The following is a 16,769-nucleotide window of genomic DNA, read 5'->3' as shown; positions in this document are numbered from 1 at the left end:
CTCCTCACAAGAGTGACCTTTACAACTCCAGCCATCCTCACAGCTTTTATCCAATTACATTATCACTCATTACAGGTGCAGTCTTTCAAAATCTACATTTCACAGGAAGGGGGGGGGGCATGGGAAACCGCACGGATTCTAAACGCGGGAAAGAGACCAGAAAGTGGGCGAAAGGAAAGATCATATCTGGGAAATTACAGGAGAGCGTGCAGCTATTCGAAAGCGGATGAAGCGTGATGCGGGCTAACCGTTCAAGGAAGAGGATGGGATGTATCGTGCGGAGGCCGGGCCCCGACAGGCCATCTTGGGGGTGTCAGACCTGTCCACTCGGCCGAAATAATGACAGGATGGAGAGCTTACCTATCGTGTTGACTCGGGCCGAAGGGCTGGCTAACGTCGCCGGCACGGAAGATTTCAGGGAGCTGCTCCCGCTGTTTATTCTCAGCGCCGGCATGTGCGGAGAGGTCGGCGACGTGGGCGACTTGCTGTCCAACGTCTTGGGTTTCGCCGAGAGGTTCAGCGGCTGGGCCGCGTCGTCCTGAAAGGAGTGTAAGAGGAGAAAGCGGGTGAGATGAGTCGAGCCTGGGGCTACCTTTGGAGCAGCAGCCGGCCTTCCTTGTCAGGTGAGGCCGCCATGTGTTCAGGTGGGGAAGGGAAGGTTTCAAAGAATTACAGAGGGGGAAATCAGCTGTTTCCTCATAGCCAAGAGAAACCCTTCTAGACTTGTTCTCGAGCCTCGAGTGTCTCTGCGTTCTGCCATCTGTGACTTGTTAGTGCCAGAAACACAGTTAATTTTCTTTTTACTTCTGAAAAGTTTGTGCTTACTTAGAAAAGATAGATTTCTGAAGTTAAGCCTTAACCGCTTCAAGCATCCTGTCTGGGTCACAGCCATCTTTAAGGTTGCTTGTCAGACTGTTAGGGTTGCCAACCTCCAGGCACTAGCTGGAGATCTCCTGCTATTACAACTGATCTCCAGCCAATAGAGATCAGTTCCCCTGGAGAAAATGGCTGCTTTGGCAATTTGACTCTATGGCATTGAAGTCCCTCCCCTCCCCAAACCCTGCCCTTCTCAGGCGCCGCCCCAAAAACCTCCCACCAGTGGCGAAGAGGGACCTGGCAACCCTAACCATCTTGCCTATGATCGCTTAAACAAGACAGGGTTTTTGAAAAATCCAGCTTGAACATGGATTTGTGGCTGGGTAGATGCAGTCAGTGTGCGCGCGGATGAAAGTTGAACAATACCAACCAGGGGAGGGGGTTGGCTGCTAGTAGGGTTGTCAACCCCTGACTGGGGATATTAGGGTGGAGAGTCCACTCTCCAAAGCAGCCATTTTTTCCTGGTCTCTGTAGGATGGCGATCTCTTGTAATTCTGGGAGATTGGCCACCCTGTCTGCTAGTAATATTTTTAAAACCAAGGATTTTCAGATTTGATAAACCAGCACTCCCTTGGTAAATGGAAATCCTAAACGCAAAAGGTTGTGTTGTGAAAAATGGTCTCATTGGTCCCATGCTGAATATAACCTTGGCTACTTCCACCATATTGCCAGGTACATGCTGATGTACGCTTATTGTCACATGGTCACAGAATGCTGAGGGCAGTCAAACACTTAAAAAAAAGGAATAGGAAAACAAAAAGTTTTGCTGGCGGATAGAGACCCAAGAGCAACATTGGCGGTAGCCAAGCATCTATATACCCTGTTTTAGTTAAAAGAAATAAAGGCTCCACTTTTAGTGCTCAAGACCTTTTGGTCAAGGGAGCTTGAAAGAAGGAAAGTTGCAGAGTTAGAAGGAAAACAAAAGGTGGGTAATTGGTTGCCAGGTCCCCACTCATCTTCTGCGGGAGGTTTCTTTGCAGATCGTGTGTGCAGATGCGATTGCAGATTGAGTGGTCTAAGGCTCCTCGCAAGGCGGCACTTCCGGTTGTAAGCCGAAAGGGCCACGTCGGCATGCACGATGCCCGCCGGCCCTCAGCTGGTTGATGGGCAGAGGGGCACATTAACGGGGGTTTGCCCGCCACCGGCGGGCACCTGGCAACCCTAGTAATTGGCCTAAGCTAGGGGTCCCCAACCTTTTTGAGCCTGAGGGCACATTTAGAATTCTGACATGGCATGGTGGGCACAGTAACAAAATGGCTGCCGCAAAATGGCTGCCACAGGAGGTGGAGCCGGCCACAATATGATTGCCGCAGCTTAACTTCAGTAACACGGTGCGGATCCTTGTGCTGTGGGGGCAGCTGCTGCCAAAGCAACATTTTTTTAAAAAGAAACTCTGCACAGCAAATCAAATCTCCTATAGTCAATCAGAAGCCTTGCTGGACAAAAGCCCTACCTGGTCCCACCCACTTCCCAAAAACATTTGGCGGGCACCAGAAAAGGTGCTGGCAGGCACCATGCACCCACGGACACCCTGTTGGGGACCCCTGGCCCAAGCGAACCCCTAACAGATTACACAGCGTTTGGACAAGGGCTACAGTTAGGGTCGGGGCATGCAATGCACGAACCCCCCAACTCCACCCCACTCCATCCCTCCCCAACAGCCTGGCGAAGGAGATCTAGAAATGTGCTTCGCATCATGGCTAGAATAGCAAGCTGCTTACACATCTAGCCACAAATGTCTGGTGTTAGGGTAAGAGAATAGTTAATAATCCAGGTCACATGAACACATGAAGCTGCCCTCTACTGAATCAGACCCTTGGTCCATCAATGTCAGTATTGTCTACTCAGACAGGCAGCGGCTCTCCAGGGTCTCAGGAAGAGGTCTTTCATATCACCAATTGCCTAGTCCCTTTAACTGGAGATGCCGGGGATTGAACCTGGGGCCTTCTGCATGCCAAGCAGATGCTCTACCACTGAGCCACGGCCCCTCTCCATGGCCTCAAGCAGGGGTCTTTCACCTCACCTACTTGCCTAGTCCTTTTAACTGGAGATGCCGGGGATTAAACCTGGGACCTTCTGCGTGCCAAACAGTTGCTCTACAAACTGAGCCAGGGCCCCTCCTACAGGTCAACTGTACCACAACACACCATGACTAGTGAGGATCAGGAAGAGTGGCACATTAAGCCAGTTGGGTAACCCCAGAGTTGAGCAACTTCAATATTTCTCAATGTTCGGCAAAACAAACAAAAACAACAAACAAACAAAAACAACAATCGAAAACCCAAAAACAAAATCTGATTGGCATCTGCAGCACAAGAAGATTCTAACTACGAATGCAAGGAACGAGATCTCTGAGTTAACTGAACTTTCATATTCTCTGATTTGTACCTTTACCTATATCGGGAAATAAAAATCTGAAATATGCAATGAAGATAGAGCCAAGCTACAGAAACAAAAATAAGGTCACCCAGCTGGCTTCATGTGTAGGAGTGGGGAAACCAACCCGGTTCACCAGATTAGCCTCTGCCGCTCATGTAGAAGAGTGGGGAATCAAACCCGGTCCTCCAGGTTAGAGTCCACCGCTCCAAACCACCGCTCTTAACCGCTACACCACGCTGGTTCTCAGCTGGGTTCTCAGTTTGGTAGTTGGGTTCTGGAGCTATGACAGTAGATCGGATTGCAGATTACAAAATGCAGATTACAAAGGCAGGGCTACGACAGATGACTTCAACTCAATGCATGGGATGATTCGCTGGCATTTCTGCCAGCAAATGTCTCTCCTGCACCCATCCAGCATTCTGAAATATACGAAGCTGTAAAGTTTAAACCTGAGAATCTTGCTCAAGTAAGCAGCGTCTCGCTTGGGCAAAACAGGAACTATTCTGCTTCCTTACAATTATCTTCCTTACAACGATCAGAGCAAGCTTCGGAATCAGGCGCCTTTATTCTATCGGCATATACTTGATTCCTTTAAAAAAATCTTTTGTAACTATCATAGTTGCCCTGACCTGGATGGCCCAGGCTAGCCTGATCTCGTCAGATCTCAGAAGCTAAGCAGTGTCAGCCCTGGTTAGTATTTGGATGGGAGACCACCAAGGAATACCAGGGTTGCTGTGCAGAGGAAGGCACTGGCAAACCACCTCTGTTAGTCTCTTGCCATGAAAACCCCCGAAGGGGTCGCCATAAGTCGGCTGCGACTTGATGGCACTTCACACACACACACAACTGTCATAGTTAAATCAGAAATTATGACTGAATAAACATTGCAGTCTAGGGAAAAGCTGGACCACAGAAGTCATCTTTAAATAAATTATCACCGAGCTTCCGGAGACACGGCTGGTGCATTAGCAGACTAATTATAAACCAGGGGAAACAGTAATAGTACTACAAAAAGTATTAAAGCCGCATTCCTTAAACGGCTTCTCCCAGAGTGATTGTGAGAGCAGTCCCTTTGACTTTAAGGAGACCTTACAGAGCAGTGTAATTGGTCTCCAATGAAAATATGTGGTTCGAGCACCGGATGAAAGTCAATGAGATCCAAATGTAGCCCTAATATTTATTTGACTGATGGGCAGTACACCTGAGTGAAACCCATCAGCCCAGATACAACATCAACTGGGATTTGCCCTTCAATCTTGACGATATAGGCATGGTTCTTGTAGGTTATCCGGGCTGTGTAACCGTGGTCTTGGAATTTTCTTTCCTGACGTTTCGCCAGCAACTGTGGCAGGCATCTTCAGAGGATTAACGTGCCACAGTTGCTGGCGAAACGTCAGGAAAGAAAATTCCAAGACCACGGTTACACAGCCCGGATAACCTACAAGAACCAATGAACTCTGACCGTGAAAGCCTTCGACGATATAGGCATGGTTTTAAATGGGAAGAGTATCAAGAAAAAAAAATAAGCATCCTTCAGCTCCCTTACAAAGCTCCCTAACAACCAAGGTCAAGAAAAAGGAGCCCTTTGAACCTCTAGCCTCCAATTCTAGATGAAGAGTAGGGTTTTTATACCCTGCTTTTATACCCCGCTTTCCCAAAAGGAGTCTCAAAGCGGCTTACAATCATATTCCCTCCGCCCACACACACACAACAGGCACCTTGTGAGGTAGGTGGGGCCGAGAGAGTTCTGAGAGAGCTGCAACTGGCCCAAAGTCACCCAGCAGGCTTCATGTGGAGAGCAAACTAGCCTGGTTAACCAGATTAGAGACCGCCACTCTTAACACACCACGCTGACTCTCTAAGAGCAATGCAGTAGACTTTAATGGCTCTCAGAACTGGTTTGCATTAACTACCATCCCCTAGTTCCACAACTACATCTCACCCTAACAATTCCACCCCACCGGTGGCAACCCAGAAGAGGGACTTCTTGGTTGTGGCCCCCAAACCCTCCCCAGGGAGGTTCGCCTGTCCCCTTCTTTTTGGCATCTTCTGCCAGTGGGTGAAGACTTCCTTCTGCTTTGTTTGGCATTCTTTCAGTCATCCCTCCCCACTCCCCGATGTTTTAACTTTAAAAAAAAAACTTTTTGTATTTATTTTAATTTTGGTTTTAAATTGCTTCAGTGCTGTATTTGTTGGTTGGTTTTAATGGCTTTTAAAATGAGATTTTATCGCGTGCGCTTTAATTGGTTAGCTACGAGAGCAGGAAGGCAGGGTAAACTTTTGTAAATAAATAAAATACAGTTCACTTTTGGCAGTTTTTGAAGCTCTGTTGCCCTTGGTTGAACAACATTTCCTTTGTTCATGCGCGCTTAGGAGATGGTCTGACCTGAAAAGAAACCTGGGAGGGCAGCGACCTTTTTTTTTTTTGGTTAAAAATTTCTCTAGTTATTACGTACAATTACTTTTTAGATCAAAATAGCCTGTCTTAGAGGAATGTGAAACCAAGTGTTCCGGATCTGATAAACACTACTTCAACTTGCTCTTTCTTTATTCACTGCCATTGTGTGTTTAAAGCTAACGGTAAATTAATGGCTGGTCACGCACGCTTGGCCGTCATCTGATAACTGTAAGCAAACAAGCCATGGCGATGAAATATTGCTCCACTTATATAACCATTTGTCTTTTCCAATTCCTAGAGCCTTCTCAAAGACCACAGTCAGAAGAGGTGAACGGTGTGAAAGCCCACCAAAAATCGACGCCGTGTATCTAATATCTAGGGTTGCCAACCTCCAGGTACTAGCTGGAGATCTCCTGCTATGACAAATGATCTTCAACCGATAGAGATCAGTTCCCCTGGAGAAGATGGCCGCTTTGGAAATTGGACTCTATGACACTGAAGTCCCTCCCCAAACCCTGCCCTCCTGAGGCTCCGCCCCAAAAACCTCCTGCTGGTGGTGAAGAGGGACCTGGCAACCCTGCTAATATCCTGCTATGGCTCCCAATTAGGGTTGCCAGGCAATCGGCGGTAGGATGAAGGCGGGGACATGGTGGGAGGCTGTACAGAGTTTCCAGCGATTCCTAGAGCTACGTCGGTCAATTCTGGGTTTTTCCCAGAAGTTTTTTGAATTGCCAAGTGGCAGGCAACAGGGCCCCAACTGGGGGGGATATCTTGGGAGCCCTACTCCCAATACTGATATTAAAAGTGAATACTGGGAACACAAGGCTAACAGAGAGATTTCTGCAAACTCAGCTTCCATGGCAGAGCAGAGATTTCAACCCTGGTCTCCCAGATCCAAGTCTGATATTCTAACCACCACACCACATTGGCTTTCATGGGCCCAGGCTTCCACATTTATTTTTAGTTATTTATCCAGAACATTTCAATGCCACGTCTCCACCCAATTAGGGTCCGCAAGACGGCAGTCATTTAAAAAACATCCAAACACTTAAAGAATTAAAATACAGCTAAAATGATAAAATCCAATTAAAAACGCATAAGCAAACAGCACTAGAAGGAGGGCCAGTAACCGTTATTGGGGTTAACGTTAACTGTTATTGGGGTTAACTAAACAAAAAAAGTCTTCAGCTTATGGTGAAAGACACTGATACAGGGAGACAAATGAATCTCTCTGGAGATGGAAGAGAGCCAGCGTGGTGTAGTGGTTAGGAGCAGTGGACTCTAATCTGGTGAATCGGGTTGTTTTCCCCACTCCTATACATGACGCCTGCGGGGTGACCTTGGGCTAGTCACAGTTCTTTCTGAACTCTCAGCCCCACCTTTACCTCACAGGGTGTCTGTTGTGGGGAGAGGAAGGAGATTGTAAACTGGTCAGATTCTCTTTAAAAGGTACAGAAAATTGGCATATAAAAACCAACTTCTCTTCTTCAAAGTTTTGGTCCCACGACAGAGACCCTTTTCTAGGTTGCCACCTGTCTAACTTCAGATGGCGGAGGCAACCAAAGCAGGGCTTCTGGGGATAACCAGAGTAAGGGGGTAGGTTCCTCCTGGAGGAGGTGGTCCTTAAGGTATGTTAGTCCCACATAACCAAACTAGGGTTAAAACCGAGCTGGAGTGGTAGTATGTGAGCCTGTTCCTCCATTGTAAGGATCGTTTCTTCTTTTTTTAGTTTAGCATGGAGAAGCTTGACTCTGGCTTTCTGTGTTAACAATGCTTTGGTCTACAGCGGCCTTGAGAACTATTCTAAGATAGATCCATGATAAGATCAGGCCAATCTAAACCGAACCCAAGCAACAAAACAAAGAGTCTTCAGCTAAGTCAAACATTTATTTCTCTCGCAGCCTTCAAGATAAATGCTTTGAGAGCAGGAGATGTTAAGACCGGGATTTTTTCCCTTCAAAATAATATAAACACAGATGTGATTAAAAAACAAAATGTAATCATGGAAAAAAAGGTTACAAACTGTTTTCATTGAAAAAATGGCATATTTGGCTAACAAAAAGTACCCCCTTTCTACACATGCAAAAATAATAATAATAATTTGGACATTAAGCAGAAAGATTACCAACAAGTCTACTTAAGCAAACATTGGTCTTTGCTAGGGCAGATTTCGTAGAGCTAAGAGACCTAATTGTGATTTTAATGTTGCCCACATGAATAATCTCTAAGGATGTCCTCTTTGCCACCAGCGGGAAGTTTTGGGGGCAGAGCCTGAGGAGGGCGGGGTTTGGGGAGGGACTTGAAGGCCATAGAGTCCAATTGTCAAGGCGGCCATTTTCTCCAGGTAAACTGATCTCTATCGGCTAGAGATCAGTTGTAATAGCAGGAGATCTCCAGCTTGTACCTGGAGGTTGGCAACCCTAATAATCTCAGTGCAAACTCCTTCAACACAGAATATCAGTTTTCAAGGGTTACTGCAATGTACAGTACTATAGTGTAGTGGTCAGAGTGCTGGATTAGGTTCTAGGTCGAAATGCCCACTTTGCCATAAAGATTGCTGATTGAGACAGTCATTCTTTTTCAGTGCGGCCTTCCTCATGAATGAACTGACCCAAGAAGCTAAATATAGGCTATTTATTTTGGTCATATTATGCGAAGACAAGAGTCACTGGAAAAGACAATCGTACTAGGAAAAGTGCAGGGCAACAGGAAAAGAGGAAGACCCAACTGTAGTGCCTATGATCATTATTATTTAAATGTATGGTTTTGTGTTCAGTTTGCATAATTGCTCTTATGGGAAAGCTAGGCCTAAAGTATAGGAGCTGGTTTGGAATACTGTGTATTCATACGCGCACACATGGAAGCTTTGGGAAGTTGGCATCCGGGAGCCATGAACCAACAAATCATGGGCTCTGTGTCTGGCACCGCCTCGCACCAGCAGAGAGCTCTGGGTTACGTTCATCTTCAGGAATGTGGTCTCTGCTTACCAAGCTCACAAGATCAGGCACTGACTAAGTGACGCCTTCAGCCAATATCTATAGGTTGTGCTGGTTGGAGTGGGGTGGACACTTAATGTGCATTGGTGCTTTTGTGTATCAATCTGCTTGTCAGCAGACATGGGCCTGCCCCATGCGAAGGCATAAATGACACTGACTTTCCTTCGTCTCTTTGGTGAGTACCCTGCATCTTGATTGTGGGCTATTTCACCCCAGCTCTGTTGTTTAGCTAAATAAAGAACTGATTGTAACCTCCTCCTAATTGTCTTTATTGGACTCTGTGAGACAATTAGGCATTTCACAACAAGAGATGGATTGACTCTATAAAGGGAGCCATGGCCCTCGATTTGCAAGACCTGAGCAAGGCTGTTAAAGATAGGACATTTTGGAGGACATTGATTCATAGGGTCGCCATAAGTCGGAAGTGACTTGACGGCACTGAACACACACACACATTATTTCCTTAATTTTAATATAATGCATCATGAAAGGAGAAATCTATGAGCCTCATAATGTTGTTGTGAGAATAAAATGGGGGGGGGGGAGGGAAACATATATGGTACCTTGGAGGAAGAAGGGGATTCAAATGCATAGGCAGATAGGTTTATGTTGCAGAATTAGGCAGGAATTAAAAGTCCTGAAGGAACAGGCTAGACTCTACCACTTCTGTCTGCAGTGTTGGAGTGAGAGTGACTCAGCATGCCTGGACATTGGGGGCCGGGGAGCTAATTTACTCTAAGTGTGTATGTGTTATCTCTTGAATGGGATGTTCCTCTCCTTGTCTGAACCTGGGAGCTGCCCTCTGACCCGTCCTCCTTCTTTCTCAGTAGCCATTGTTTCTTTCTTTGCTTTCCACATGGACCTGCATGGAGTCAGACTAAGGCTGCCAGGTCCCTCTTCCACACCAGAGGGAGATTTTGGGGGCAGAGCCTGAGGAGGGCGGGGTTTGGGGAGGGACTTCAATGCCATAGAGTCCAATTGCCAAAGCGGCCATTTTTTCCCGGGGAACTGATCTCGATCGGCTGGAGATCGGTTGTAATAGCAGGTCTCCTGCCACCACCTGGAGGTTAAACTGAATAATTGATACTTATGCTGAATAACGTTAGTTGGAGATAATAAGCAGCACCACGGCTCACTTGATAATATAAAAAGAATAATATTAGTACAATTTTGAAGATTAATTTTGAAATAAGTTTGTATTTAAATGCAGAAAAGCAATATCATACACTTTTGTAATGAACAGAAAATAACAACTCAATCAAAGACCATTGAGCAGAGTCCAAACATAAATAGGTTATTTTCACCAACAAGATATGCGCAAAAGTCTTTTCAACATGGAATAAGTCCCAAAACGTAGAAGTCAGCCATGGAAGATCCAAAGAATATTTGAAAAACAAAACGCCACATCCGGAGTTTGTGTACGTTTCGCAGGTTTGCTTCATCAGTTGTATATTTCAAAAGCGATTCCCTTAGGTGTAGAAATTTCTACGTTGTAATCGGGTACAAAGACCTCTGCAAAAAATATTATTATCAGGAAAACAGCATTTATGCAAGGAGTTCAACATAATATTCTATAACAAGGGACAAGGATAAGATCTGACTCACCAATATTTTGACCAGCGACCCACACGGGTATCAAACTGCTCTCTGGAGGCTGGTAACACAAAGATTCAACTTCCTCATTTTTACACGTGTTCTGACCTAATCAGCTGAAACCAATCACGCATTTACAAAAAGCTAGAAAGATTGAGTTGTTATTTTCTGTTCATTACAAAAGTGTATGATATTGCTTTTCTGCATTTAAATACAAACTTATTTCAAAATTAATCTTCAAAATTGTACTAATATTATTCTTTTTATATTATCAAGTGAGCCGTGGTGCTGCTTATTATCTCCAACCACCTGGAGGTTGGCAACCCTAAGTCAGACATATCTACAGGTGTCTCCTGTAGAAACAATGTATCAGATCAGTTCCCCTGGAGAAAATGGCAGCTTTGGCAATTGGCCTCTATGGCATTGAAGTCCCTCCCTTTCCCAAACCCCGCCCTCCTCAGGCTCCGCCCCAGAAACCTCCCACCAGTGGTGAAGAGGGACCCGGCAGCCCTATCTACAACTCAAGCAGGGGATTGCAAAGACTCAGACTTTGCAGTGAATTCTCTGGCTGGCAGCCCTCTTGGAATGGCCTGGCATGAGCTCAGCAGTGTCTGTTCTACCAAAGAGGCTTTTTGTGACCTCCGGGAACACCGTCCCATTGCATACTGCAGCTTATTTCAATGACCTTGATGGAAAGAAACCACAGCCAAGCCCAGAGCGATAGAAGAAGCCACAGAGGGCGGTGCGCTTTTGGAAAAATTAAAAAAAAGAACGCATCCCCCTGCTTCGGAAACAAAAGTCCAGGACCGTTCGTTCCCCCTCCCGGATTTCCTCTTTCATAGAGATCTTCATTTCACCATCAATGCACAATCCGGTGCATTTGCTGGCGCATCTGGGCCCACAGACAATTGTGCCATTGTCGTGCGCCGAACAATAGCGCCAGTCACTGGCATATCTGCTCAGTCACTCGCTTATCCCAAAAACCGTCTGACCAGTAAATATACCAATAATAGACATCCACTGGCAACTGGAATAGACAAATGAAGCTTCTCTACTGCTGCCCCTGGAGGCTGCAGTGGTACACACACACACACACACACACACACACTCACAGAGCGCACTTTAGGGAAAAGCAAATATTCTCTACCTCATTTCTTCATTGATATTTCTTAATATTTGTGATCAACATTTCCAGTTCTCTTTTTCATTGTTGGATCTGTAGATTAATGGATACTGCATATACATTTTTTTTTTAAAAAAAATCATTCATTCACTTCCAAAAATTAATTAATTAACTTTCTAATAAACAAGCCAAACTTTGACTGTGGTGTGAGTAGCTGCCAGCAAGCGGCCTATCTAGGGGTTGCCAGGTCCCCCCCGTCCTCCGGCGGGAGATTTTTGGGGTGGGGATCGCATGCATGCGGCTGTAAACAACACGATCCCGTCACTTCCAGTTTACTTCCGGAAGCGCCGCAATGCAACGGGACTATTTACCACTCAAACCCCCATTTGAGTGGTAAATCACCCCTTTGCGCTGCAGCATTACCAGAAGTGATGGGATTGCATTGTTTGCGGTTGCGCACACGTGATCCTTGCTGTGAGCTGGCCAATGGATCGGTGGGCAATTGCCCGCCATTCCAAGCCAACTGGCAACCCTAGGCCTACCAGCATTTGGGGCAAATCCACCCCAGCTTCAAATCTGGCCAGCAGCAGGGCACTAGTGGGAGATCTCCTGCTATTACAACTAATCTCCAGCCAATAGAGATCAGTTCACTTGGAGGAAATGCCTGCTTTGGCAATCAGACTCTATGGCACTGAAGTCCCTCCCCTCTCCAAACCCTGCCCTCCTCAGGCTCGACCCCCCAAATCTCCAGGTATTTTCAAACCGGAGCTGGGGAGATGCTGTGGCCCAGTGGTAGAGCATCTGCTTGGCAAGCAGAAGGTCCCAGGTTCAATCCCCGGCATCTCCAGTTAAAGGGATTAGGCAAGTAGGTGATGTGAAAGACCTCTGCCTGAGACTCTGGAGAGCTGCTATCAGTCTGAGAAGACAATACTAACTTTGATGGACCAAGGGTCTGATTCAGTATAAGGCAGCTTCATGTGTTCATGATGGATTGAACAATTAGGGTTCAGTTCACAGGAGTGAGAAGCAAAACCCAGACAGGGATTTGGTGGTTTGATGCAGCAAGGAAGAGAAATTCAAGATCTTCCCTAGGAGTTTTCACTTTCCTTCCTTAGCTCTCTTTCTCTTATCCCATCAACAGCCAGGAAAATTATTAGCAGCGATAATAAGAAGTAAAGGCAGTTGTGAAATATGTTGTGCAAATGAATTATGCGGCTGATATTATCCTCCCTGATGAAATAATTGTATTAAATTAAGCAGGGATGTTCACATGACAGGATGGCGGAATTAGATCATTCCCCTCCACGGCATCGCCCCCCTCCCACCCGGTACCCCCTCCCTTCCCTACTCCCCCTCCCTCCTCTGTTCTCGAGTTCTGATTAAGAATAATGCATCCCTTTCTCTCAAGTTGGAAATTTATGCATCTGCAGAGACACAGAGAGAAAAAAGGACAGAAAGACATCAGAGTCATAAATTTTAGCTGAGGCCACAAGGAAGGAACGCTGGTCATCTTCTTTTAAAAAAAGAAATATATGGGGTTGTCCTTGAAAACAGCTATTGTTTCTCTAACGTTTTTAACAGGCAAACCACTTTTAGATGTTGTCGAGCCTCAAAGCAAATCCGTTAAATGGGTTGCTGTCCTTCCCATCTTTTGGGTGACGATAGATTTTTTTTTTAAAAAAAGAACATGTCTTGCTGCTTCAAATCAAGAGTGCGTCCAGGCTGAACAAATACCTCTGGAGGCTCCCAATGGCAAGGAAATAATAACAGCCATTGGCTGTGGGCCTCTAGTATCAGATAATTGGAGGCAAACAGCTCCTGGACATGGAGGTTCCATTTAGCTGGGTACCCAAGGTTGGGTGGGATACATAAAATAAATTGATGGGGAAAATATAATTTATTTAAGTCGCTATGTCAAGATAAAAATTATTCTAAAAAATAGTTAAAACTGCACAATGGCATTCCCTAAGGTTGATATACTGTCACCACATGCCAGACGCGTTTCAGCCTATTTGGCCTTCCTCAGTGGTCAATTGATATAGATAATTATATACCAGACCAGGCATGTATATAGGTTGTCTTAAAAAAAAAAAAGAACAGGATAATAACAGGTTAGTCTCCATCTATTATAAGCTTACATAACTCTATATGGGGTGAAAACGCACGGTCGCTTTAACGTCCTTTATTCCCTGTTTCAGCCAGGATTCAGCCAGCATCGAACACATGCATTTTCGCTGAACGTGCGTTCGATCCTGGCTGACGCAGGGAATAAAGGAGGCTAAAGTGACCCTATGAACACTATTTAGAGCTGTTCAGGATCATCAGCTTCACACAGTTTTACCTAGCTGATAACTGCACACACATTTTATATGGGAGCCCAGGTATGTAGATTATACATTGGTATATTTAAGATACATATAAAAGTAATTAATCCAGATTTATTAATTATGAATTGAGTTTGCCAACCTGTTGTTTAACTATGTTTTACAGTATAACAACTTGTAGACAATCGAATCAGATGTTTGTACAATTGGAAATATACTATGTAAGTAATTCCAAACATCTCTTTTAAGATTTATACAATTGGCTTATAATTTGAGGGTGGAGCCTGAGGAGGGCGGGGTCTGGAGAGGGGAGGGACTTCAGTGGGGTATAATGCGGCCATTTCCAAAGCAACCATTTTCTCCATGGGAACTGATTTCTGCTGATTTGAGATTAGTTGTAGTCCAGGGAGATCTCCAGCCACCACCTGGAGGTTGACAATCCTACCACAAGCCCACTGACAAAGATTCCCTCTGCATCCCTCCTGCTTTCAAAAGATTTTTGATTGGAACCGGTATGTTGCTACTAACCCCATCAGTGGTACCTTGCTGATTGCTTGGGTCTCCAGGATAAGAATGCTGTATTTCTATTTGCCGCCTACATACAGCCCTGGGGAAAGACATTTCTTATGAACATAAGAACATAAGAAAAAGCCATGCTGGATCAGACCAAGGCCCATCAGGTCCAGCAGTCTGTTCACACAGCAGCCAACCAGGTGCCTTTAGGAAGCCCACAAACAAGACGACTGCAGCAGCACCATCCTGCCTATGTTCCACAGCACCTAATATATTCGGCGTGCTCCTCTGATCCTGGAGAGAACACGTATGCATCATGACTAGTAGCCATGAATAGCCCTCTCCTCCATGAACATATCCACTCCCCTCTTAAAGCCTTCCAAGTTGGTAGCCATCATCACACCCTGGGGCAGGAAGTTCCACAATTTAACTATGTGTCATGTGAAGAAATTCCTCATTTTATCTGTTTTGAATCTCTCACCCTCCAGCTTCAGCAGATGACCCCACGTTCTAGTATTTTGAGAGAGGGAGAAAAGCTTATCCCTGTCCACTCTCTCCATGCATAATTTTATAGACCTCTATCACGTCTCCCCTCAGCCACCTTCTTTCCAAGCTAAACAGCCCTAAGTGTTTTAACCGCTCCTCATAGGGCAGTTGCTATACTCCCCTGATCACTTCTCTATCTTTAAACTATACTTTAAAAAATCTTGTCCTTTTCCAAGTTGCTCAGGATAGCTTATATGGTTCTCCCTTAGGGTTGCCAAGTGCCAGGGGATGGCAGGCAAACCCCCGCCAGTCCACCTGGGTGCCTGCCGACCAGCTGAAGATCGGCGGGAAACACGGGCACGTGCGCCTACCTACAGCGCCATGTCACTTCCAGTTTACACCCGGAAGTGCAGCATTGCAAGGGGCCATTTACCACTCAAACTGCCAGTTTGAGTGGTAAAGGCCCCTTGTGATGCGGTACTTCTGGGTGTAAACCGGAAGTGATGCGATTGCCTCGGAGCGGCCGGGCGCGCGCACAGCCATACCTCACCACCGTCCAAAAAACCTCCCACTGGAGGACAGGAGGGACCTGGTAAGCCTATTCTCCCTGCCTTCATATTCTCTGCACAACCACCCTGTGAAGCAGGCTAGACTGACAGAGGCCATCCAGGGCTAGGGTTGCCAGCTCAGGGTTGGGAAATACCTATTTTGGAGGCGGAACCTGAGGAGGGCGGGGTTTGGAGAGGGGAGGGACTTCAGTGCCATAGAGTCCAGTCACCAAATTGGCCATTTTCTCCAGGGGAAGTGATCTCTATCGCCTGGAGATCAGCTGTAATAGCAGGCGATCTCCAGGCACCACCCAGGGCGTTCCTTGGCTTCACCCTGGGTTTTCTCCAGCCCTGGTGCAACGCTCTCACCGCATTACCGCTCCGGATCCCCAGAAGCCACCTCTTTGCATTGCGCAGGCCTAGAAGCTGGGAGCATGTTGAGCTGTTTGTGACGGCGCCAGCTCGAGAGATAGGACTTAATCATCCCTCTTGGCACTGAGTTCATCCCTCCTTCCTAGTCTGCGGCTGGCTGTCAGTGTGTGTGTGTTAAGTGCCGTCAAGTCGCTTCCGACTCATGCCGACCCTATGAATGAAAGTCCTCCAAAGCATCTTATCTTGCTCAGGTCTTGCAAATTGAGGGCTGTGGCTTCCTTTATTGAGTCAATCCATCTCTTGTTGGGTCTTCCTCTTTTCCTGCTGCCCTCAACTTTTCCTAGCATGACTGTCTTTTCCAGTGACTCTTGTCGTCTCATGACGTGACCAAAATACGACAGCCTCAGTTTAGTCATTTTAGCTTCTAGGGTCAGTTCAGGCTTGATTTGATCTATAACCCACTGATTAGTTTTTTTTGGCAGTCCACGGTATCCGTAACACTCTCCTCCAACACCACATTTCAAAGGAATCTATTTTCTTCCTATCAGCTTTCTTCACTGTCCAGCTTTCACACCCATACATAGTTATAGGAAATACGATGGTATGAAAACCTGATCTTGGTGGCCAGTGACACATCCTTACACTTCAAAATCTTTTCTAGCTCCTTCATGGCTGCCCTTCCCAGTTTCAATCTCCTTCTGATTTCTTGGCTGCAGTCTCCCTTTTAACCAAATCTGCTACTTAGAATTTTCCATTGCGGGTCACCTCCTCCTCCTCCGCTGCTCCCCTCCTCTCGCGTCATCTTTTGTTCCTTGACCATGATGCCTTGCTGCTCCGACGAAAACATGGGATCCGATTACAATGACCCGCTTGCCTGCCCAGAAACTGTCGGCTTTTATGCTCGCCTATCCCCGTATGCTGTTTTGCAGAGATAGCGAGGGGGCCTGTGATCTTCCCAGCTGGCTTCATGTGTAGGAGTGGGGAAACCAACCTGGTTTACCAGATTAGAGTCCACCGCTCACAACTACTACACCACGCTAACCACTAACCACTAACAACTACACCACACTGGCAAGGGCAAATACTTGTTTCTCTGCTGCCGCAGAGGGCAAAGCAAACTTCTAATGGGCCAAAGTTATGGAAGGGAGGATTTCTGTAGAA

General features: G+C 46.2%; 1 protein-coding gene across 3 annotated transcripts in view; it reads right to left on the bottom strand.

Annotated features, from left to right (window-relative positions):
• The window catches only part of SOX5 (SRY-box transcription factor 5), a 444,166-nt gene that overhangs the window by 64,812 nt on the left and 362,585 nt on the right, over positions 1-16,769 (bottom strand). For all 3 annotated transcript variants that reach the window (XM_056846727.1, XM_056846729.1, XM_056846728.1), the window contains exon 10: positions 361-538. In XM_056846727.1, coding sequence (XP_056702705.1) covers positions 361-538 — 178 coding nt within the window. The remainder of the gene's footprint in view (positions 1-360; positions 539-16,769) is intronic.

The sequence above is a fragment of the Euleptes europaea genome, chromosome 3 (assembly GCF_029931775.1).
Source record: "Euleptes europaea isolate rEulEur1 chromosome 3, rEulEur1.hap1, whole genome shotgun sequence".
In the NCBI taxonomy this organism is placed as follows: domain Eukaryota; kingdom Metazoa; phylum Chordata; class Lepidosauria; order Squamata; family Sphaerodactylidae; genus Euleptes; species Euleptes europaea.
This window is presented reverse-complemented; position numbering and strand designations above follow the sequence as displayed.